The following is a 23,795-nucleotide window of genomic DNA, read 5'->3' on the forward strand; positions in this document are numbered from 1 at the left end:
CAGACCTCAGCCTAGAGGGACCATTTAAAGGCACCTGGGATTCCGGACTATGCGGCTTCCTAGTGTGTGGCCGGAGATAAGGTAATCTTCCTCTCTCCAAAAAAGTAGGATCTACGGCCGTGAGGAGCCGGCTTGAGCCATGATTGGTTCCAATCAATCTGGGTTCTGTGTCGGCGCTCGGTACAGGGTGCAGCGCAATTTCGATCCTCCGAGTCGGTTAGCGGCGCTCGCGGGCTTGGCGGGGGCGCAGGGGCGGCGGCGCTCCGTCCCGCTCCTCTCGGCGTCCGCGGGGCGGGGACAGCACGGCGGCGGCCGCTCAGTGTCGCGGGAGCCGGACCGCGCAGGCCCGTCCCGGCGGCCCGGGGGGCGCCATGTGGTTCATGTACGTGCTGAGTTGGCTGTCGCTGTTCATCCAAGTGGCATTCATCACTCTGGCCGTCGGTGAGAGCGCTGACCCGGGCCGCGCGCGTCCCGGTGCCCCGAGCCGCCAACCGCTGCTGTGCTTTGCAGCTGGGCGCTGACGACCCCGAGCTGGTCCTACTGGACCTCCGCCGAACCTTCCGGGGGTGTTGCTTGGGTCCCGAGACGCATCCTTGCTCTCGGAGCCCTGGGCTCCCTACTCTGCCTGTCCCCTCCAGCTGGGGCAGGGAAAAGGCCCCCCAACTGTCTCTCACCCGGCTGTGAGCTAGTGTACAGCACCCGGCCTGTAAACTAAGTGTTCTGCAGGTGTTGATTGTCTTGAATGGAGTTTAAGGTTACTGGAACAGAGGTTAACTTTATGCTGTGCGATCAAATCCAGTCTTTCTACAGTTGTCTTGGCAAAGTTCTACTTGTGCAGATGAGAAGGACATCCCAGGGGTGCTTTGGCTTGTTCCCGACTTCCTGGAGTCTGGGGAGGGTAGGTGGGGGACTATGGGATGAGCAGGCTGGTGGGAGTGTCCCTGGCTGATCTTTTCCTGTTTGTCCCCTCCTATGACCTCCCTCTCCTACCCAGCGGCTGGACTGTACTACCTAGCAGAGCTGATAGAAGAATACACGGTGGCCACCAGCAGAATCATCAAATACATGATCTGGGTAAGTGCCTGCTTTTCCCTGGAGTCACCCAGGGCTTGCTTGCCCTACATCAGAAGCAGGAACTGGGGACTGTTTGGGTTGGGACTGATTTGGTTTTGAGAACCCAGGTTCTGAGAGTGTCCCTCTTTCTTCTCCACCCCGCAATCTGCATGCACTCCCAGGTCCAGATCACCCCTGGCCCTCCAGCCTCAGGTGGCATTGTTTCACAACCTACTAAGGTGACAGTCCAGATATTTCAATGACAGGTATTCATAGCTTTGCTTTCATGTGGCTGTCTCCTACTGTGTCCACTGACTCCAGCACCATATCCCCAATCCCAGTCCAGGCTTAGAACTTATAGGGACCATAAGGACAGTTTGTAGTGAGTGCTTAGTTATTGCCCTTTTTCTAATCAGTGTGATTTGTCCTAACGGAGCGTGCCTGGCCCTTTCTCCTGCCTCATGGGAGGTTTCTTTTCCTGAAGACTTGGTCCCTGTCCCTGATAGGGAGGCTGTAGGAAGGTTTCCTTCAGCAGCTGTGAGGAAGGCAGAGGTGGCTGTGGGATTGCCTTTGGACAGAAAAGTTCATCTTTCACTCACCTAATGTCTGCAGCTACTTTCACTCTCAATGCAGCCTGGGGCTATAGTCTGTGGTAAAGTCAGGGCCACAGCCGGTTCATTGGCTCAGTCAGTGGGTGTGGTTGGTATAGCAATTAGACCTTTCATCACTGACAACTGAAGCCTTTCTCAGACTGCCTGCTGGATTCATTACTGAGTTATGTAATTGATTCAGTAGATCATGCTTAGCATTCAAGGAAGATATGAAACAGAGGAGTGGGGAGCGTGCATGTGGCCTTGGTTAGATCCTCAGCTCCAAACCCAATGACAGTAAAGACGAGAGCAGACAAATTTGTGCTCTGTCACACGTGTGGGTGTGTGCTTGGTGGAGTGCCATGTAAAATGTTTTTTCTTACTTTGGATCACTGTCAAAAATGTTTTAGAAGTGACCTTCAGAAACACCACCTTTGAGAGCTGAGTGTGGTTTCTATGAACCAAGAAAACCAAAGTGCATTTGTAACACTGTGCTGAGCAGGCTGGGGCTGACAGTACAGGAGGCCTGACAGTCCCCTGAGCGAGAGCCTCTGCCTGTTTCAGTTCTCCACAGCAGTGCTGATTGGCCTCTACGTCTTCGAGCGCTTCCCCACCAGCATGATTGGCGTGGGCCTTTTCACCAACCTCGTCTACTTTGGCCTTCTCCAGACCTTCCCCTTCATCATGCTGACGTCACCTAACTTCATCCTGTCGTGCGGTGAGAGGGGGCAAGCAGGGAAGACTTGACGTGACTAGATGTGGGCACTCTGTCCCAGACACTGGTGGGGATCCTGAAGAGGAGAGCAGCTGAGAAGCTGCTGAGGTCCTGTAGGAAGCCACGCTGCTTGGGAAAAAATGGCTTCTCGTTCCTGAGGACACTAGAGCCGGTCTCTGCCTAGGGCCTAGTCCTCATCAGGGGAAGGGCTCCAGCCAGGAGGACCTGGGCAGAGTCAAGTTAGAAGGAGGGCTTGGGAAAGAAGAGAAGCACACTATTTCCTGTCCCTGGACAGTCATTTCTCATCCCTGAGTGATTCTGTTAGACACAGCTGGTTTATACAGTGGTCACAGTTGTGCACAGATGTTTGTGAGAAAGGTTTTAGAAAGTGCTTGGCCACAGGTACTGTTTTTTTTCCCTTGCTGTAGGCTGGTTCCAGATGGCAGGTGGTGTGGGGTGTGCTTTAGAGTTACATTTCTGAGTCTAGAGGGAAATCTGAATCTTATCCGTAGAAGGGAAGATTGTTAGAGTTTGGGGCATGTCAGTGTCAGGTGTAATTTTTACCTCAGAATCTGTTCAGCAGGAGTTTGTTCAGCACCAAGGCTCCCTGTGGGTCTCCCAGAGAGCAGCTCTGGCCACCAGAAGGCTCTTCTGGCTTCCTATGTCACTCCCTTGGCCTGTCCTTTGGATGCCTGGGAAGGTTTTTCTGAGGTACCTCGTGGGCACCAGGTGCTATCTATGCCTTAGTGTCCCTTAGCCTTGTGCTGGCATGGCAGAGTTCTGTCTTCATGGTAAAGGGTGGAGACGAGACATGTAGTTGTGACGTGGGTATGGGAGACATGGTCTTTCTGGTGCCTGCTCTTCATCCTGCCGTAGGGGTGAGTAGGGCTCAGTGCCTCTGAGCAGCTGTCCTTCACTTGCTCTTTTTCATGAACTTGTCCACACTAGGACGAATGTATGGGACCAGAGCACACAGTATAGGTTGGTGTGTCTTTCCCTGTGCTAGCTTTCCAAGGAACCTCGGAGAGTAAGAACCTGGTCCCGATCTGCGGCAGTCTTCTCTCTGCTGTGCAGTGTGACGCACTCTGATGTGGTCTGTGGTCTGCCTACCCGTGGCCTCTCCTCGAACCTTGCTCTTGGGAGAGCAATGGCATGATCATGGATTATATGGAACACAAAGAAAACCTGGTTTTTATAACATGTCAGAATGTTCCAGTCTACCTTCTGATCCTGTTCCTGCTGCCCTCTGCAGTGAGAAAGTTGGGGCTGAGCACCCATTTTTAACAGATGGGGACTAGGGTCTAGGCAGTGCCCTTGGCCCTGAGCCATGCTGTGAGTTGGTATAGAGTCAAGACTGAGACCGAGGGCTCCGGTTTTGGGGCCTTCTGGATTTAGCAAGCACACTGTGACCAGACTCTCCATCCCCACAGGGCTAGTGGTGGTGAACCATTACCTGGCATTTCAGTTTTTTGCGGAAGAATACTATCCTTTCTCTGAGGTAAGATGTACCCAGTGTCTTGCACATATTTGTTGTGGCAGGGATGGGGGAGTAAAGGGACTTAAATGATCTGCATTGTGACTATAGCTGTGATCCAAAAGTGACTCCATTCACACACACCAGAAGAGGGCATCCGGTTCCCATTACAGATGGTTGTGAACCACCATGTAGTTGCTAGGACTTGAACTCAGGACCTCTGGAAGAGTAATCAGTGCTCTTAACTGCTAAGCCATCTCTCCAGCTCCTGGGTTTTTGTTGTTGTTGTTTGTTTGTTTGTTTTTGTTTTTGCAAACAAATAATGATTTTGGAAGGCAGGGTGTCTGAAGAGCAGAAGGGATCCCTTTGCCGAGAAGGGAGGACCCTGCTCTCTCCCAGTGTGTCCTGTGGGTGCTCAGTGGGTCATCTTCAAGTCTAGAAGGGGCAGCAGGCTGGCCTGTGTGAGCCAGAACACAAACGGCAGGACCCCCAGCTCCAGCTCCATCAGCATGTCCCCAAGATTCCTCCCACCTGAAGCCCCAGAGAGCAGTGTCACCTTGGAGCAGGACTGCATTCACACAGCTGCACTTTCCCTCCCTCCCCCAACAGTCTGTGTCAGAGTCCTGTTTCCTGAGTGCTAGCCCCTGCAGGGTGGGGTGGGCCTTTGGGGCGCCCCTAGGGCTCTCCCTTCTCAGTCTCTCCTGTCACCAGGTCCTGGCCTACTTCACATTCTGCCTGTGGATAATCCCGTTTGCTTTCTTCGTGTCACTCTCAGCTGGGGAGAATGTCCTGCCCTCCACCATGCAGCCAGGCGGTGAGGAAGGGCTTCTTAGGTCAGGTGGGGGGGACTGGCACCAGCCCTGTGAGAAGACACTGGGGCTTTGGGTGATGAGGACTGCATACACGTACACATGCATGCGTGTGCGTGCTCATCTCCCTGCCTGTGTTTCTACAGATGACGTGGTCTCCAATTACTTCACCAAAGGCAAGCGAGGCAAGCGCTTAGGCATCCTGGTTGTCTTCTCCTTCATCAAAGAGGCCATCCTACCCAGTCGGCAGAAGATATACTGACCCTTTGGGGAGGGCATGTGGGGGGCAAGACCAATAGAGCCAGGCCCCCTGGGACTCTGGGCTAATCGTGCCTGGGAGCCTGGAAAGTGTCTGCCAGCCCAGGTTTCCCTCCCCTCTGTTCTGAAGCCCCATCCCCATCCTCCTCAGGAGGCTTGAATGCTGCCCAGGGCACCAGAGAGGGTAGCAGAGCCTGCTATGCCAGGAGGCTATGTTCCCAGCCCTTCCCTCTCCAGAGGTGGGTCTGGTCAGATGGGGCAGGCAGGGAAGCGTGTATGAAGCTGGGGGACTGTCAGCAAGTTCTCAGGCAGGTGGCCATAGGGAGGAGCTGAGGGGCAGCACTTCCAGGAAAAGTGCATTTTGCTGTTGAAACGTGGGTCTTGTCCAATGCTGATTCCCTTTTGAATAAAGATTCTAGGTGGCACTGTTTGCCTTAACACCTGAGGAGTTCATCTCCTTCTCTGCCTGCTAATCTTCTGCCTAGACTGGGCTAGCCTAGCCTGCTCTAGGGACTCCTCTTCTGGCTCTTGCCCTTCTGATAGGGATTCTTATGGCCCTAGGTGGGATGAGAACAGAGATGAGAATGAGGGGGCAAAGGCAGTTTTTCTGAGACTCCTCCTTCTTTCCATGTCTCTTTCCCCAGACTGTGATAGTCTGGAGTGGGGGAGGGGTAGAAAGTTTATGGCTGGGTTAGAGATGCAGCCCGTCTACAATATCCTATTTATGTCTTCCTTTGAGAAAAAGGAGAAATTTCTTGGTAAATTCTATCTCAGGCTCAATGAAAAAAATAAACATTGGCTTCTAGGCAGCCTAGGCTGTGGCCTGTTTGTTGAGAAATGGGGCTGGGAAAGGCTGCCGCTCAGAGCACACAGGCCTCACGCCAGCGCTCCTGGCTCCTGGAGGGATGTGAGCTCTGTCTTCTAAGAAGGCGGGCCTCATCCTAGGCACAGACCAGCATCTGTTGGCCTTGCACTCCAACTACACACAGTGCCTTGCAGGGGCTCAGCAGGGTAGGAATGGACGTCCCCTCCCCCAGCCGAATCTCGTACCTCACAGTGAGTCTGGCAGGTGCCCAGATGGACAAGGCATGGGCAAGATCCCAGTTCGTGAACATCTTACGCATCCGTCATCGCATCGGCTCTTGCGTTTCTGTCGAGTCTTGGCCTGCTATTTTCTGAATTTGTTGTGCAGCTACAGGTGAGATCGCCAGACCTATTCCTGCCACTCGGTGGGTTAAGGTATAGGACATGGGCTGCTGCCCACCAGTGGGCTCAGACTGGCCCTGCTTGCTTGGCTGTCCACTTTATCTTTGTTCATCCTGCCTGCTGCTCAGACAGGGGCTTTCACAAGCTCACCCCGGTCGACTCATCACAGATCACCTGCTAGATCTTGTAGCTGGCACAGCTGATGGCCTGCTTTTTGGCTCGCACTTGTGTGGCTGTTGTCCCTTTACCTCTGTCCTTTCAGTCTGTTATATAGGCTTCTTTCTCGCCCTGTGCACACAGGGGCTCCTTGGCTGTCTTATGAATTTCCTCAGGAAGCCCAGCTGTGCTGGTGGCTTTAGGGATGCTGTGGAGGAAGCCAGGGCCAACCTTCAGTCCCAGCTACTTCCTAACTCAACCACAGTTCTGCTGCCTCATGGGCAGAGACAATTTGAGCTCAGCATCTGTCTGTTCACCCGCTCTTTGCAGTACCTCGTCTCTGGTCTCATGACGGCACAGGAGCCAGGCAGGCTGTTGCTTTCTCTTTCTGCCCTACGTCTAGTCTACCTGATCTGATCTTGGTATCTCTGTATTTGGGCCACCTCTACTGTCATCTCTCACCTCATTTTGTTTTGACAGTTCCCTATGTTTCTCTATCCTTTGACCAGCTAGGGTTCTTTCTAAAATGCACAGTTGGCCAAGTCTTTTCTGGCCCCCAACTCTCCCCAGCTCTCCACTGCCCTCAGGATAAAGTCCAGACTCCTTAGCATGGTGTGGGAGGCTCCTGGGTCCCTCACTAGCTTCACCACTTGACATGTGCTCTGGGTCCCAGCCTCCTGTACACAGAGACCATGGCTCTAGCTGCTTTGATACCCTTCCTTCCACTTACTTTGGTAACTTGCCACTTTTCCTCTTAGATTTTATTTCCTCCAAGGAGCCTTGAATGTCCCCTCCTCCCCTAGCCCCAGCTGCCACACAGACCCCTCTAGGCTCACTGGCCTGCAGTGTGGTCTGTCTCCCCACTAGACTGGAAGCTCCTTGAGGGCAGGGAAAGCCCTTGGGGTTTTGTATTATCAACTACCTGATTTTGGCGCCTGGCCCATGGAAAGCACTCAATAAATGTTTTGTTTAAAGAGTGAGCTGTAGTATGTGGCCAGGGCACATCTGAGTCCAGGATAGCTTCTCCTGGACAGGTTTCACATCAAAGCCACAGGTCTTCCTCTCTTGGCAGAAGTGCTGCTCAGCCTCCTGGAACTGCAGCTTCACCTACTCCAGTGGGGCCATGAACAAGGGGCATGAGCAGAGAAGCCGGTGGGACATGGTATGAGCTGTTCCCATTGCCAGTCAGGGTCTGCAGCAGACAGGAAGGACACATGGCAGAGTTCCTAGGAGTGACCTGTCCTGGAAGCCTTGTCCCTGGGTGTGCTAGGGTAAGTTAAGGTACCTGAGGACCAGGGGGACTTTTACATTGCTGTGTCCCAGGACAGTAACAGCCTCTACTCTGAACCTTGTGCTCTGTCCAGATGTACACATCCCTGGGAGCCAGGCAGTTTCTCTGTAGAGAAAAGGGAGGGGTGGGATGTGTGCTTTGGGGAAGAGGGATAGTTAGGGGTGGCTTCTGCCCCTGGGAATGAGAACCCTACCACATTTCTAACCACAATACGAATCTAACACTTCCACTTTCACCAGAGGCTTCCAGAACAACTTTATGTGATAACTCACTTGGAGGGTGGGGCCACTTGAGTCTGGCAGGCTTTCAGGGAATTGACGAAGGGTTTATCAAATGTCGTACGTAGGCTCATGGCCATTGTATTGGTACAAGTGTCTCTCAAATGCCGTTTCTCAGGCACTTGGAGTATGTCGCGTGGATACAAGCCCTGGGGCACTTTCATCCTGTAGGGTTGAGTCCCTGGGTACAGCACCCGGACCATCACCTCAAAAGGCAGCTTGGGTACAGGTGTCACCAACTGATGGTCCACTGTTCGCAGGCATGTACCCCCAAGTTTATTTCGAGTCATCTCCAGGAATCTGCAGAAGTCATGCTCCTTACAGGATTCTGGGTGCACACCCAGGCGTATACCCTGTGGGTAGCCAATATTTGTGGTCGGGGAGCTGGCAGGGTTAGCACTGTAATTCCATATCTTGGGCCGACTGATGGTGGTCTGTTTGTAGATGGGCTTGGGTGGCACCACGGGTGAGGGCAAGCTTTTCAACCGAGCTTCCACGGATGGATAATGGAAGCTTTTAGCAGTCTGGCATCCTAAAGTCTTGGAGGCTAGTGACCAAGGTCGGACACCAGCCTTTTGCTTGGAGTCAGCAGAGCCCGGGGTCTGGGCGAGCACCTTGCTTTGGAGCCACTTTCTGAAATGAGCCTCTCTCAGAATTTGTTGTTCTTTCTGCAACAATGAAGGGCACAGAGCAGTGGCATTTATGGGCAGGAGGACCCTGTGGCTAGCACCCTGGGAAACCTCAGGTTTAGTTTTCCTGCTGCCTTATGTGAGCCTTGTTTTGATGGAGGAGGCATCTCTTGTTCTGACTGAGCTCCCAGGCTATGGAGTTGACAAAGACTTTCATAGGAGACCTTCAGCTTGAGGACAGACATAGGGACAACCTCAGCTTTGCAGAGAGAAGGTACCACTTCCCTAGAGGTAGCCCCAGCCTCAGTGGGGAAAGTCCTGCTCTCTGATATGACCTCGGAAAGGATGAAGGGCTAGGAGGCTTAACATTGAATGGAAGTAATGAAGTTGCACAGGCTTCTGGGAAGTGACCTTGAGGAGGACAGAGTGCCTGGCTGCCAGACTGGGTGGTCGGGACTTAGCCAGAGTTCTGTCTTTACCACCACCTGCACTGAACTTCTACGTGTGTGGCAATGTCCCTGCCCTATTATCTCTGTCTCACTCCCACACAGTTGCTAAGTAATCAGGTGCTTTGGAGATTGACCCAGCTCCAGAGGCAGGTTCTGATTAGATTAAGCCAGGAGTCCTAATTCCTTCACCCTTGCCCAGTCCCAAGTCAGGTAGCATCTGGCTTGCTTTTTGTTCTAGCCAATGTGTTCTAGCCAGGATCATGTGTTCCCATTGGGGCTAACAAGAGGATCCTGAGTGGAGGTCTGCAGGGGCTTCTGAGTAGGATCAGGGTCAACAGGAAACCTGATAGCTGGATGGGCTGGGTGACACAGACTAGAGGGTGACACAGACTAGAGAAGCACAGCGGGGACAACTGGAATAGTACAACCATGGCAGGGCCCTGCAGCCATTGTAGGATTCACTTAAGGATCCAAGTCCTTGAGCTGGGCTGTGGTGGCATATGTTCCCAGCTCTTGTGAGGCGCAGGCAGATCTCTGAGGTTCAAGGCCAGCCTGGTGTACAGAGCAAGTGACAGGACAACCAGAGCTACACATAGAAACCCTGTCTCAAACAAAACAAAACAAAATACAAAAGAATCCAAGCCTTACTTTTCCTGTTTTAAGTGTTTTATGCTCCATGATTATATCTGCTAAACCCTTGCCCCATCACTGGTCTGGACCCTTGTCAAACCTCTAGTCTGTCAGTTTCCACCCAACTTATACCTGACCCCCAGATTGGCTGTTTTCTGCCTCCACAGTGGTCCTGAGTGCCCTGTCTGTGATTCTGTCTGTGGGCCAGTCATTCCTTATCCATATGGATAAGATGCCTGTCAGTTTCTTCAAAGATACCTTCAGGCACCTTCCTGGCCCCTCCCCACAGGTGCATAACCCACCTCTCCCTAGCACCTAAGTTCCTTGAGCGGAGGACCACACTTTGCTGGCCTTTGGGACCTAGCAGGAGCCTAGTGTACAGTGAAGTTAGGGCATCTGTTAGGAGTTTTCTTTTTTAATGAGTAGGCACCCCAAAGTTAGGAAGTGTCCAATTCCATTAGAGATTCTCATCCTAGAGGGTTAGTGACTAACAAGGACTCTGAATACCCTGCAGTTCAGGCTGCATTTGCTTTCTGACACAGGACAAGACCTTTGGCCTAAAGGGATGGTTTTTAAGGGAGTATTTGTCGGGGGAGCAGGGGTTCCTTCTGAGAAGAGAGTGTCCCAGCCACTCCACACACCACGGCAAGAAGGCCCTAGTGTGACAGCAGAACCTAGCCCTGGGGAAGAACTCCCCCTTACTTGATATTCAGTCAGGTAGCGATACTCCAAAATGGTCAGCTTCTCCTTCAGGGTCTTCAGTTTCTCCATCTCTCGGGCAAAGACCTTCTTATCATGTTTCCACATGGCATCCTTCAAGAACCTGGCACCAAGGTGAGGGTGTGTCAGATTATAGGAACTGGGCTTCCCTTGAGGTGAGGTGCTGAGGGCCAGTGGGATGAGAGGAATTACCAGAGCAGAGAGGAGCAAAACATCCCATCCCTGGATTTGGGTCCTGATTGAAGAACAGGGGAAAGCAAAGGCAAAGAAGTGGGGCAGTGTTCAATCTAAAGGGGGTGAGGTCAGGCTGAACTCATGCTGACAATATCTTATTTAGGGCCTCTTTTCCAGACTTTACCCAACTGCCACCTGTCTTCCTCAACCCTCCACCACTGAGAGGCTCAGCCTGGGGGAAGGACTTTGCAAGAGGAAGTGGGAGCAGTATGGTTGTCACAGGCTCACCGGGCACAGGTACGGTGGTTCCACAGTCTGCAGTAGTCAATGGGCTTGAAGCCCGCGGCATCTTGGGCATGCAGATCGGCTCCACTCTGCACCAGCAGCTTGGCACATCCCAGCAGGCCATTGCAGGAGGCCAGATGCAGGGGTGTGGAGCCGTTGTATGTCTGCCTGTGACGTATGCCAAGGGTGAAGGGCAGAAGGGAAGGGTAAAGGCATTAGATAGCCAGGCAAGCCAACTTCCAGGGCCCACTCTGCCACCACCAGGGGGGGATCCTGTCCGTACCCTGCTCTTCTTAGAGCTCCACCTTTCTCTTCTCTAGGAGGAGGGATGGACTCTAGGAGCAGTACAAAGTATAGGATATATTTGAATATGACAGCTAGGAACTACCAAGTACCCTGGGTTGATTCGGAGCCACCAATCATCTCAGCGACTTTTGGGATAAAGTCTCTTGCTGATCTGGAATTTGTAATGTAGCCAAAGATGATCTTGAATCCCTGATCATCCTGCCTCCATCTCCCGAGTGCTGAGTGTGCAGATAGATATGTACTACCACGTCTGGCTCGTCCTAGGCTTTTGGCAAGGTTAGCTCACTTGGTTCACAAGTTGAAGTTAATTTTATTGTGTGTGGTGTGTGTATGTGTGTATGCATGTTCACATGTGTGTGTGTGCATGGGGTAGGGGTTCATATGGATATATACACAACTGTATGGAGGCCAGAGGTTGACAATGGTATCTTCCTCCATTAGCCTTTACCTTCTATGTAGAGGCAGGGTCTCTCACTTGAACTCAGAGCACACTGAAGCAGCTAATCTAAGCTAGCCATCTTGCTTGGGGGTTTCCTGTCTCTGACTCCCATGGGCTAGAATACAGAAGGTCACCATACCCAACTGGCATTTACATGGATGATGAGGATTTGAACTCAGTTCCTTGCACTTGTACAATGAGTGCTTTACCCACTGAGCTATCTCCCCAGTCTCTATAGGTTGCAATTAAATGTCACCTCCTGGGGCTGTGGATGCACTTCCTCTGATAGACTGCTTGCTAGCATACTTGAAGCCCTGGGTTCATCCTCATCAAGGTATCAAATCAGGTGTGATAATCCCAGCGCTTGTGAAGCAGAGGCATGAGAATCAGAAATTCAAGATCCTCCTCGGCTATTGTAGCCAGTTTGAGGGTAGCCTGGATTACACAAGGCACTTTTAAAAATGATGAAGAAAGAGGGAAAAGCCACCTTCTTAGAGGTTATTGCTTCTTATCCATAGTTCCTACTCCAGTGCTCCCACCTCTCACCCCATTGTTCTCTTCAGAGCCAAGCTCTCGGAATTGTGGTCATTCATTCATGTATTTGCAATTAGCAAACTGTCCAGCCACTAGAAAGTCAGCTCTGTGAGTACTGGGGTTGGCTCCCTGTGTTTATGGCTATGTTCCCAGCTTGGGTATGGTGCTTGTTAGCACATAGTGAGTGCTCAGTAAGGACTGGGTGAGTAAAGTAGCCTCTGGTATGCATTTTCCTTGCCATAAAAGTAGGGCTGGAGAGGTGGCTCAGTGGTTAAGAGAACGTAGTGATCTTGCAGAGGACCTGATATTGGCTCCCAGCACACAAACGCCCAGCACAAAAGCGATGTGGGACAGGCACATTCATCCTCCTAACCTCAATCAAAGACAGCCAGTTCTCGAATTGAGCATCAAACTAGAAATACCTGGGGATCATCAAGGTTTCCTTAAGTCCACAGTGGTATCTGTGAGGCCCCACTGTGTACACACCTGCGTGTGGGAGCCAACCAACGGACACTCAGAGGCCGAGTGACTTGCCTGCAGACCCACAGTTTGCCTGAGCTAAGATCTCTGTAAATTGGATCGGCCCTTTCTGCATGCCCAGTCTCTTAAGAACCAGGACACTAAGTGCTCCCGCCTGACTGCTTTCTCCTGGCAGGAATCCTTGTCCTCACAACCCCTCGTCCGGTCCTTCAAGGCTCCACCTGCCTGGGGACACAGTGTCCCAAGTGTCTTTCGTATGGCAGGCCAGACTCACGAGTTGATGGCTGCCCCTTTCTTGAGCAGGTAGTCAATGCAGGGGAGGATGTCCGATTTGTTGTTTTTATGGATGACTAGGTGCAGGGGCGTCTGGCCTTTGTTGGTGGGCAGATCCACAGGAAATTTGTAATCCTCTATCAAGACCTTAAGACAGGAAAGCTGGCATTTCTGGGCTGCGAAGTGGATGGCTGTGAAGCCCTGAGGAGTGGAGAGCGCAGGAAAAGGCTCAGCAAAATGGGGGCAGAGCCCACAACCGGCCTTCAGGCTCGGTCCATCGTGTCCCTTGGAGGTGTTCACAGCCCTTTATCCCCCTACCTCTCTGCTTCCAAATGAGCCTTCTACGAGTGGATAATTAGGACCACAACATAGAAAAGGTCACTTTGGAGATCCCCAGCGGCAGTTCATCAGGTGGCCTCTCTACGGGTTGGGTGTTGGGAAATTTCAGTCTCTACCACCGTGTTGCAACCTTTACCTTGTCGTCGACTATGATCTCCTTGCGCTCCGGATTCACACAGAACCGAAGCCAGTCCACATTGCCCACCGAGGCTGCGAAAAACTCGGAGTAGGTCGCGATCACTTTATGGCTCCACGACAAGGAGGTACTAGGATCGGCCAGACCAGGGTGAGCAGGAAGGCTGAGAACATCCCCAGGCTTCTACACCGCCCACCAGCCGGCGCCCCCGCCTACCTGATCTGCGAGGATTCGGGTTCCTCGCTGCTGGGACCCTTTAAGTTGTGTTCCGCCTGCCGCGTGCTTCCTTGTGAAGCGGAGCGGGGCTGTTCTTTTCTTCCTCGGCTCCCTCTGGAATCCAAGGCCCCAGTCCTGCGCTGAGTGGTGTGGCTCCTAGGGGCTGTGCCCGCATTGGAACGACGCCGCAAGGGGCGTCGCACGCGACCCGCCCCCTCCCCCGCCCTCAGGGCGGCGCCTTTGCCGCCCTTGGCCTCAGCCAGGACTCAAGGGAGGGTCGAAGTTTGCAACCCTGGAAACTCTGCACCCTGGGTTTAGCCTCTATTGGAATCACAGAGATGACACGGAAAGTGCAGTTGGGAAATGGATTGTCTCCATCTCTGCTCATAGAAAGCAGGGCCCGGCGCCAAGTGTACAGGCAGCGCGTTTGTATTTGAAGTATTAACAGCTAGCCCCCTTTGAGATTCCACGTACTAAATTATGACGTCTTCCTCAGAGTAGCCGCATAATAGACAGCAGGTACGTCACACAGGTTGCCCAAAACAAAGCAACTCCACTCTGCTTCTTTTCCTGGGAAACGGGAGGATAGAGAGTTCCGAGGTAGCCTGGGCTACACAGCCAGATCTTATCTCAAAAAGGTGCCAGGATGATGGTGTAGGCCTGTAGCTCTGCACTCCAAAGTTTACATTATTAGAACCCAGTAGACTAGGAGGCAAAGCCTGGTTGGGAGAAGTGAGTTCCTGTCCTGTGCTTTTGGAGAATATGTGTGCCCTGGGAAAACCGAAGGAGATCTTCAGAGGTACAAAATAGAGATTCTCAGGAGCTGGACAGACGGCCCGGAAGTTAAAAGCACTTGCTGATCTTTCAGAGGGGCTAGGTTAGGTTGCCAGCACCCAACATTATTTTATTTAAATCCAAAAGATAATAATAAAAATAAAATGTTTTCCAAAACAGCTTTTCCTGAAGCAGTGTAGGTCCTTAACTCTGAGTCAGGGTTTGGGAGAGGTGCAAAGCGGCCCAGGAGTAAAATGCTGTGTCTTAGCTAGAAGGTGAGCTATTCTCAACAGATGTTACTATTATTTATCCCATGATACAAAGATGCCTGCAGGGAGAAGGGAAGCCAGGGTCAGCCATGGGGAAGCTCATCCATGGAGGGAAAGCTCAATCCGGATCTCCAGCTGACCACCTCGGCAGTCATTTTCTGCAGGATGTTTGAAAGCTCCCACGCTGTGTTGCCTTTGCTCTCAGTCATGCTTCGCCCATTGTCTCTGACATGGTTTGAATACTGGATTTGATGGATGTCTATCTGCTGCGTTTGTCTGTCTGCCATTTGCTGCTTACTCGTTTGCTTGTTATCTAATGAATAAACCTACACATTGGAAACTGAAGGTCTGGCTAATGACCCTCATTTTCTGGACTATGAAGAACACCGGAATTGGCACTCTTGTGGCATCTTACAAACTAAAAAACCACAGCTTTTCCTATTGTAAGTGGGGTTTAGCAACTGACTTTACATTAGAATAAAGTAAGGTCAAATCTTGAGGATTGGGCTGGAGAGATGGTGCAGAGGTTAAGAGCATAATCTGCTCTTCCAGAGGTCCTGAGTTCAAGTCCCAGCAACCATATGGTGACTCATAATCATCTATAATGAGATCTAGTGCCCTCTTCTGGCCTGCAGGTGTACATGCTGGTAGAATTATATATATATATCATATATATACATATATAATATATACTATATGTGTATAATATATATGTACTATATATACATATATAACATATATAATAACACACACACGTGTGTGTGTGTGTGTGTATCAAATACATAAATCTTTTTAAAGAATGTTGAGGATTGCCTGGTGACTGGGAGCATCTGGGAGCAAGTGCTGTCTCTGGAAGCGCCTGTAGATGTTGTTATCTGCACCTGGAATATTTTACAGTCCTGTTTTCTTTTAATTAATTTTATTTAGGCATTTTTGAGTGGGGTCTTGTGTAGCCCATGCTGGCTTTGAACTTGCTTTGTAGTCAAGTCTATTGACCTTCCTGCATCAACCTCACATCTTACAGTCTTCATGCCGTATCCTACTCACCCTGCTGGCGTGAGGGGACAAGCACAAAATACTTACACCAGTAGGTTCATATTAATCGATGAGATGGGGCCCGCTCATGGGTGTTTGACAAAGTCCCTTAGGTGATATTCCCATAGGGTAGGAACTACTTTAAGGTGGTCCTGCCTTTATATTCTTTCTGAAGAGGAAAGAGGACTTCCGGGGAAGGAGGATCACCAGAATGGGGCAAGAAGATAGGAGAGTTGGGCAGAGGCCTCAGAAGGGATGGATGCTCTTATGGAAGACTCCTTAGCCAGACCCATGCAGTGGTGTAGAGGGCCTGGGAAAAAGCAGACAATTGGCTAAGAGAAATATCGGAATTCCACTTGGAGGGTCATGGTAATAGCATGGCCCCAGAGTCATTTGCAAGGGAGATAGAAGGCTGGGTGAGGAAGCAGTGCTCAGAGAGGGTACAGGACCCAGAAAGGTACTGTCCCCAGTATGCAAGTCTTGCTGTCCCACACCATCCTGTAATCTCAATCTTCACCTTCTGAAGCCTGAGCTAGTTTGAATTGGGTTTCTGTCACTTTCAGGAAAGCCTAATAGGTAAGAAGCTCTCCTGCTAAGAGCTCCACAGGCCACAATGATCAGGACTAGTACAGTGGTCGTTGGAATGAGCTGTGTGGGCTAGGGCACTGTGACACTCAAGGGACAGTGAGACTCATCTCTGAACTGTTGGGGAACGGCAAATAACTGAGAGTGAGGACTCGCCCTTGGCATGGCTTGTCAGAGTAGGGGCATACCCACATGGGTCTAGGCCTGGGTGTAACCCTTTCACTCTGTGGCTTTAGCACGTGCTTCCATAAGGATGATTCTAAAATTCAACGACTCCACTGAGCCAGGCATGGCAGTGCACATCTGCAGACACAGCATTCCAGAGGCAGAGGCAGAAGATTGCACCAAGTTTGAGTCTAGCCTGGTCTACATAGTGAGTTCTAGGACTACATAGAGAAACTTTCACAACTAAAAATGAAAATCAAACAAACAAAAAAGAAAACAAAAAAGCATTGCCCTACATCATATAAAAATAAGAAAATAGTCATAAAAATCAAACTATTAGTAAGAAGAGGAGGGCTCTGTGCCATCAGAGACATTCCTAGCCTTACTTCAGCACAATTGGAGAAGCTCCAAAATGGGAGTGCACAGCTGAGAAGGTGGGGCTTCTCTCCTCAGCTCTGAAAATATAGGACATTTTACCCGGAAGAGCAAGATGCCGTTTTGCCTCTTCCTCCTCCTGTTGCCAGCTCCAGGCCACAGACTGGGAACTTCGTGGGAAGGCTGAGTGTCCTTTCCACCAAGCCTGCAGGAATAGGGCAGCTGCTCCTCTCAAAGGTCAGGGAAAGGGCCTTGAGTTCTGATTGCTCAGAAACTTAAAAAAAGAAAGAAAGAAAGAGAGAGAGAGAGAGAGAGAGAGAAAGAAAGAGCAGGCCATTACTGAGAAAAGTGGTCCATTCACCCACAGCAGGGGCTGGGGCTGGGGGGGTTGTACTGAGTCAATCTGTGAGACTTGAGAGTTCTAAAGATCCCTATCGAAGGAAATTGTTGTTTTTTCTAAGTGTGGAGAAATTAAAATCCTGGAGATTTGGGTGGTAAGCGATAAAAAAAGCTAGTAGGCCAACTGGCTTACTAGAGGAACCCCAGGAGAGACAGCATATAAGAGCCCTCCTAGGTCACAATACACATCAATCAGGTCTTTGATAAAAATGACCTCTGCAGTTTATTTTCCAGAGGCATTTTGGGAAATAGAACAGGAGGCTGGGAATTAGTGAGGACTAAAAGCTTGGTGTAACATCAGCAGAAACAGAGTTAAACAGAGATATCAGACAGACAGTCAGCAAGGATTTTATTTAAACCATCACCCTCCCAGAGTGGCTGTGTGTGCAGGGCTGTTTCCAGAAGTAGGTACATCGAGGCTTTAAGGAAGGGGAAAGACATCACTAAAATTGCCCATCCTAGGCACCAACATATTAGCAACAAAACAAAGTTCCAGAGAGAGGGTTTGGGTAGGTCAGAGTTGCTAGCACAGTATATGTACTGCTATTTTCATAGCAGTTTTCAGAAGAAAAAGTGTGAGATGAACAAAGAAAGTGACAACTATAACCCAGAAACAGGAAATAAACAAACCTGGGCAACACACAAACTGTTTGAGAAGCCTGGACACAGACTTAACAAAACAGTGTTCACAGAGCTAAAGGAAACTACGGATTGAAGGGTGGGGGGAATGTCTTATTAAAGACAGCTCATTAATGCAGAGTTGTTATTGAAAGAGAACAAAGTGAACCTTCTGGAATTGGAAGTCACACTGAAAACTAGAGCAAGGGCCCGGTGGGAGATGTGAAAATGTACAGAAAAGAGATGGCTCAGCAGTTCTTAGGCACTGGCTGTTCCTACTGAGGACTCAGAACCCACAGGGTGGCTCACAACCACCCGAGACTGCAGTTCTGAGAGACCTGGAGAGGATGCATTGAGGAAGAGCAAGTAGCCTGGAAATCTGGGTTTTAGAATACTTATCTCCTCCATTCCACTCCCCCTCTCTGAGGCAGGCTCTCACTGTGCAGCTCTGGTTGGCTGAGAACTCACAAGCCTCTGCTTCCTAGTGCTGGGACTAAAAGTGTGTGCCACCACTTATAGCTAACTCCCCACCCGCAGCGTCTGTTTATTTATGTGCGTGCACACGGGCAGGTCAGAAGCTGAGTTTTGAGAGTTGGTGTTCTCCTTTCACCATATCAGTTGTGGGGACTGAACTCAAGTAGTCAGGTAGTCAGGCTTCGTGGCAAGTGCTTTTAACTGTGGAGTCATCTTAGTTCTCTTTTGGAGGGCTCAGAACCCACCCTTAGACTTTGTGTGGCAGGCAGGTACTTTACTAGTGAGCTATAGCCCCAGCCCTTTTGTATTTTACTCCCAGGCTGACCTCAAATTTGCTATGTAGTGGAGGATGACCTTGAATTTCTGGTCCTCCTTCCACTTTCCGAGAACTGGGATGATAGTTACATGCCTTCACGCCTGGTCTACGCAGTGGCTGGGACTCGGAGTTTCCTGAATGCTGTGAAGACTCTTTACCACCCAGCCGCATCAGCTCAGCTCTCATTTTAACATAACTACTTCCCTGAGTAGAATTCTGATAGGGCACTAATTCAGCTGAGTTTTCCTTACTTTTCTTTCCTTTTCTTTTTACTTTTTACTCTTTACTTTTTTTTTTTTTTTTTTTTTGAGATAGAGTTTCACTGTGTACACTATGAAGCCCTGCCTGGCTTTGAACTCACAGAGATCTGTCTGCCTCTGCATCCTGAGTACTGGGATTAAAAGCATGCTCGACTGTGCCCAACTAGATTTTTCTTTTTAAGTACTTTTACAAACCACATGATATAATCTGCACCTTCAACAATTAACAAATTATTCCCAATCTTGTTTTCACCAGAGACAAATTCATCTCAGTTATTGTTTTGTCTTCTATTTCAGTTACATCTTTGGAGGCGTGGCTTCTAAAATAAAAATATAGGACTGAGGTGGAGTTTAGTAGTAAGAATGCCTGCTTAATATTCTGGATGTCCCGCCCCTTTGCTTCCATTCTCAGCAAGCCCCTAAAGAAAATAGCCCACCTACCCACCTACACCAAAATACACTCCTGTCAATCTAGGGCATAAAACATGGATTCAAGCCCTAAGAGAAGACTGCAGCTGGGGGTTGCTTCAGAGCGCTGTGTCGGATGCGGGGTCCTGCTGCGCCCCCTGGCGAGAGTAGAACTCGTCTGTCATGCTCTGCGGAATGCGCTTCAGCATCTCTTTCGGAAAGATGCGCAGCAGCTTCCAACCCAGGTCCAGCGACTCGAACACCGTGCGGTTCTCGTAGGGACCTGGGGACCACGAAAGAGCGTGAGGACCTCTGGCCCAGAAGGAGAGGGCTAGGTGGTCCCGGCCCCGCACCCCGCCGCGCCCCACCTTGGGTGATGAAATTCTTCTCAAACTTCTGCAGGAACTCCAGGTAGAGCAGGTCCTCGGAGGTGAGCGCCTCCTCCCCCACCACCGCTTTCATGGCCTGCACGTCCTTCCCGATGGCGTAACAGGCGTACTATGGAAGGGCAGCGGGCAGCGTGGGGCTGAGCTCCCCTCTCTGGAGACCAGCTTTGCCTGGACAGGAACTTCTTGTCCAGGTGGGGCTCAGAACTTCAGCTTCTAAATCGGGGTTACCTCCATCCACCGCCCCTCTCCTTACCAGCTGGTTGGAGACATCTCCATGATCCTTTCTGGTCATGCCCTCTCCTATGGCCGACTTCATCAGCCGCGAGAGGGAAGGGAGCACATTGATGGGTGGGTAGACCTGGGAGCACAAGAGAGTGGCAGATAACAGGATGGATGGGAAGCTCTCCTTCCGTACACCTGTTCCTCCACACCCTTCTCAGGACACTCCTACTCATCCTACAGAAAATCAAGCCTACACCCTACATCTGCTTAATTCCCCATAGATCTAGGCCTCCGTTACCAGGTGGGAGAGACTGAGGTTTGTCTACATAGATGAATCCACGCAGGAAAGAAGCTGGAACTAGGGGTAATCAGGTGAAATTAGTCAATAAAATACTCTTTTTAAAACCATTTGAAAAAAAACCCATTTGATTATTTGCACAAACAAGGTGAAGCTTAATAGCATCTGTTGTGTATGTGTTTATGCATGTGGGTGTATGTGTATGGAGGTGTGTGGAATGTGTGTGCACGTGTGTGTGTGCATGTCTGAGTATGAGTGTGTGTCCATGTTTTGAGACAGGGTCTCTTCTGGGCTCAAACTTGCTTTGTAACTGAAGACAGCTTTGAACTTCTGATCTTCCTGTCTCCACCTCCCTAGCGCTAGGACTGCAGGCTTGTGCTAGGACTGCAGGCTTGTGCTAGGACTGCAGGCTTGTGCTAGGACTGCAGGCTTGTGCTAGGATTGCAGGCTGTGTCGTTGCTTGCTTCCTACATGCTAGGCAGGCTCTTAAGCTATTGAGCTACACCCCAGCCCTGTTACTTCTATTTAGTGTCACCAAAGCAAGTAACTGTAACAGAAAGAGAAATGCTTTGTATTTGGTGGCTTCCATATGCTTCATATATGCTAGTGTATCCACACACACCCAGTATATTGGTGTGATACATAAACATGGACCCAGAGAATTAGGATCATGGTCTCAAGGTCAAGGGGGCTAGCCTCAGGCTAGCTGTGAAGCACAGGCTTCCCCGGTACCTGGCTCCTAGTGCTGGAACTTTGGGCCGGCCTCTCCTCCTTGCACAAGAGTGACACATGGCCTTTCAATGTCTTGGTGGCAAGAGGGCAGGTGTGGAGGGAAGGGGTGGGCATTTGGGGGGAACCTTACCTGCCGGTTATGTAGCTGTCTGTCCACATAAATCTGTCCCTCTGTGATGAAGCCAGTCAAGTCTGGGATGGGGTGGGTGATATCTGCAAGCAAATGCCCTGTCCTCAGTGTGTGGGGACTGGGTGGGTTCTCATCTACGATGGACATGTGAGTTCTGCTTTCATCTTGAGAGTGATAGGGTGGTTGGTGGGAAGGGAGGGAGGGTTCTGGAGGGCAGGGGGTGTTCGAAGCTACCGTCATTGGGCATGGTGAGGATGGGGATCTGAGTGATGGAGCCACCCCGGCCCTCCACACGGCCAGCTCGCTCATAGATGGTGGCCAAGTCTGTGTACATATATCCAGGGAAGCCACGACGCCCTGGCACTTCCTCTCGGGCAGCTGAGACCTGCAGCATCCACAACAATGGGTATCTCAGGAGATGAAAGACTGGATACAGGAAGAGAGATTAGGAGGTTGGCCTGGGGTAGGGGAAGAAGAGGAATGGCCAGCCTGTGACTGAGCCCTGGGACTCACTGAGGAGCAGGCCCAGATGAAGGAATTCTTTTGTTTGTCACTGTGTGTGTGTGTGTGTGTGTGTGTGAGAGAGAGAGAGAGAGAGAGAGAGAGAGGAGGTGGCTTGAATGTGACACCTTTAGCCAGCATACCTCCCGCAAAGCCTCTGCGTAGGAGCTCATGTCTGTCAGTATGACCAGCACGTGCTTCTCACACTGGTAGGCAAGGAACTCAGCTGTGGTCAGTGCCAGACGTGGGGTAATGATCCGCTCAATCCTGGAAGCCAAGAATGGCAGTGCTCAGGGAGCCTGGAGTCCCAGGCCTGGGTTCCATGATACCCATAACTGAATGTAAGGTCATCTGGTCTAGACAATGGCTCTCAAAAGTGGATGTTTTCTGGCAATCCAAATGCTCCCTTTCCCGCTGTCCAGGATGAGCCAAAAAAATGTCCCTTCCCTACTAGAAGTTCTCCTGAGCATGCTTCCTTTAGCTGGCCACTGTCAGTTCTGAGGCTCTGGGCCTGTGGATCTCTCCTTAGCAATGCCGTCTCAGCCTTCAGAGTTCTGTTACTTACTTGATATTCAGGATAGTTTTTAGGTTTTAATTTCATCCATGTGAACCTATGATTTAAACCTCCATCCTCAAAACTTTCAAAATAGAGCATTTCTTAGATAAATGCCACAAACAGTGGTGCTCCTGTGGTGGCGATCCAGGCATGAAGCTCCCTATCTGGAACAGCTGTGTGGTATGGTGATGCAGAAAGCAAAGGGCAGGTGGGGGCCTGGTCTGGCTCCCTAGCAAGACCCAGGCTGCAATTTCCATATCTGTACAACCAAGAGTTACTCTCAAAGCTTTGGCCCATGGCTGTAGTTCTGGGATGCCCTGAACCCCCAGTACCCCAGGTCTAGGAAAGAGGCAGGCCCCAAAGGCAGTCTGAACATAGAAGCACTCACGTAGGGTCATTGGCCAAATTCAGGAAGAGACAGACATTTCCCATGGTTCCATTCTGCTCGAAATCTGACTTGAAGAATCTGGCCGTCTCCATGTTCACCTAGACACATAGCCAGGAGAGCTATAGGCCCAGATCATATGGCCAAGCACAGGCCTTAGTCATGCCCAGCTTTTCTCAGCAACTCTTGGGGACTGACCAGCCTAACAGTCATGGGCCATGGGTGAATAGTTACTGAGGTGGCTCTAGGGCTCAAGAAGGACTCACCAGGTCCCCCACCACAAATATCAGCCTCTTTTTACACCCAACTTCTGCTTGTCCTTCCCTTGCTAGTTACTTCCCCACACAGCTTCTCAGCCTCCCATGCAACCCTCTGAGAACCCATGTATCCCCTTCCAAAAGGTAACCTGTCTCTGTAGGTTCTCTGGGCTCCATCTCTAGGTCAAGTGTGGCCCATCTTATAGCTGCAATGGCCCTTGGGATACCCCAAGGGTCACCCAGTCCTGGTCACCGAGTCCTTCCCTGCCCATGTGGTCAAGCTGTGATCTCTGTCTCCAAACTTACTGAACTTCATGGGCTTCTCAGGATGCAGGACTGGGTGTCCCTCGTTAGAATAGGCTATGCTAGAGAAAGGCAGGACAGGCTGCTTCTTGCAGCTTCTAGAACTTTCCTCCAGCTTTCCTTACCCCCATGGCTGCAAAGACAATGGCAAAGTTGTCTTCATGATAATCCAGCACGGCCTTGGATTTCTTCACCAGCCCGGCTTGGCGGCAGATCTGGGCTGCAATCTGAGACAGGATGGGCCAGGAGGAAGACCGTCAGGGCCAGAGCCCTGTGTCTGGCTTGCCGAGTGTCACGGAGGAGGATGGACTGTTAGAAACTTCGGATGGGGAGGCAAACACTACCAGTAGGCTTTTTACACAGTTGTCTGCTTGGGCTCTCTGAAATCAGTGAGCACTCCATTTACTAGGGACAGCATGCAGCCCTTCCCTGAGCCAGTGTGTGACTGTGTGTGTGTTGGGAGTGTCTCTTATGCAACACTGACTTTCAGTGGCCTGGAAGCACCAGCAGGGTAGATACTGGTGATACCTACTCTTTGCTTGGCACAGAAGTGTTCGTGCTGGCCTAGAAGCCCAGGCCTCTGATTGTCCCTGGTCCTTTGTTGTACATCCCTTACCTCATTGTGGGGGAGCCCAGCTGCAGAGAAGATGGGGATCTTCTGGCCCCGGGCGATGCTGTTCATGACATCGATGGGGGAGATGCCCGTCTGGATCATCTCCTCAGGGTAGATTCGGTCATGGGGGTTGATTGGCTGGCCTTCGAGAGTGATCATGGAGCCAGGTTCAGGCTCCAGTCCATCCCTGCACCACCAACCCCCAAGGTCTCTGCTGGTCAACCAGCCTGTTAAACAGCAGCTTCCGCAACAATGGAACTGTGCTCTAACTGTGTGAACAGTGTCACCCAG

General features: G+C 50.8%; 3 protein-coding genes across 3 annotated transcripts in view; 1 reads left to right on the plus strand and 2 right to left on the minus strand.

The window, feature by feature from the left end:
• The first annotated feature begins 288 nt into the window (after window positions 1-288).
• Window positions 289-7,237, plus strand: Tex261 (testis expressed 261). Its single transcript, XM_028762381.1, has 6 exons — window positions 289-441; window positions 995-1,074; window positions 2,208-2,361; window positions 3,789-3,856; window positions 4,544-4,646; window positions 4,788-7,237. Exons 1-6 carry the CDS (start codon window positions 372-374, stop codon window positions 4,901-4,903), a joined length of 591 nt encoding a protein of 196 aa, XP_028618214.1. The 5' UTR covers window positions 289-371; the 3' UTR covers window positions 4,904-7,237.
• Window positions 7,238-7,820: 583 nt separating this feature from the next.
• On the minus strand, window positions 7,821-14,692 carry Ankrd53 (ankyrin repeat domain 53). The gene is made up of 7 exons (XM_028762505.1): window positions 14,624-14,692; window positions 13,441-13,688; window positions 13,225-13,354; window positions 12,751-12,950; window positions 10,721-10,885; window positions 10,241-10,361; window positions 7,821-8,498 (listed from the first exon to the last, which is right to left on the minus strand). Exons 1-7 carry the CDS (start codon window positions 14,690-14,692, stop codon window positions 7,821-7,823), a joined length of 1,611 nt encoding a protein of 536 aa, XP_028618338.1.
• A 4,172-nt stretch (window positions 14,693-18,864) lies between these two features.
• Atp6v1b1 (ATPase H+ transporting V1 subunit B1) overlaps window positions 18,865-23,795 on the minus strand; it is a 17,693-nt gene continuing 12,762 nt past the window's right edge. The window contains exons 6-14 of the mRNA XM_028762456.1: window positions 23,508-23,647; window positions 23,017-23,118; window positions 22,335-22,432; window positions 21,534-21,657; window positions 21,124-21,274; window positions 20,890-20,972; window positions 19,761-19,865; window positions 19,487-19,616; window positions 18,865-19,401 (exon numbers count right to left, since the gene is read on the minus strand). Of these exons, the coding sequence (XP_028618289.1) occupies window positions 19,238-19,401; window positions 19,487-19,616; window positions 19,761-19,865; window positions 20,890-20,972; window positions 21,124-21,274; window positions 21,534-21,657; window positions 22,335-22,432; window positions 23,017-23,118; window positions 23,508-23,647 (1,097 nt within the window). The 3' untranslated portion in view covers window positions 18,865-19,237. The remainder of the gene's footprint in view (window positions 19,402-19,486; window positions 19,617-19,760; window positions 19,866-20,889; window positions 20,973-21,123; window positions 21,275-21,533; window positions 21,658-22,334; window positions 22,433-23,016; window positions 23,119-23,507; window positions 23,648-23,795) is intronic.

The sequence above is a fragment of the Grammomys surdaster genome, unplaced genomic scaffold, assembly GCF_004785775.1.
Source record: "Grammomys surdaster isolate TR1022 unplaced genomic scaffold, NIH_TR_1.0 133, whole genome shotgun sequence".
In the NCBI taxonomy this organism is placed as follows: Eukaryota; Metazoa; Chordata; class Mammalia; order Rodentia; family Muridae; genus Grammomys; species Grammomys surdaster.

What these genes read in the sequence shown, in the direction of transcription:
- Tex261 (XM_028762381.1), top strand. Translation starts at nt 372, where the DNA reads ATGTGGTTCATGTACGTGCTGAGTTGGCTGTCGCTGTTCATCCAAGTG. An exon ending in ATTCATCACTCTGGCCGTCG is followed by an intron (nt 442 to 994) that starts GTGAGAGCGCTG and finishes TCTCCTACCCAG; the next exon opens with CGGCTGGACTGTACTACCTA. An exon ending in AATACTATCCTTTCTCTGAG is followed by an intron (nt 3,857 to 4,543) that starts GTAAGATGTACC and finishes TCCTGTCACCAG; the next exon opens with GTCCTGGCCTACTTCACATT.
- Ankrd53 (XM_028762505.1), bottom strand. Translation starts at nt 14,692, where the DNA reads ATGACTGAGAGCAAAGGCAACACAGCGTGGGAGCTTTCAAACATCCTG. An exon ending in CCCGAATCCTCGCAGATCAG is followed by an intron (nt 13,355 to 13,440) that starts GTAGGCGGGGGC and finishes GGCCGATCCTAG; the next exon opens with TACCTCCTTGTCGTGGAGCC. An exon ending in AGATCATAGTCGACGACAAG is followed by an intron (nt 12,951 to 13,224) that starts GTAAAGGTTGCA and finishes TCCACTCCTCAG; the next exon opens with GGCTTCACAGCCATCCACTT.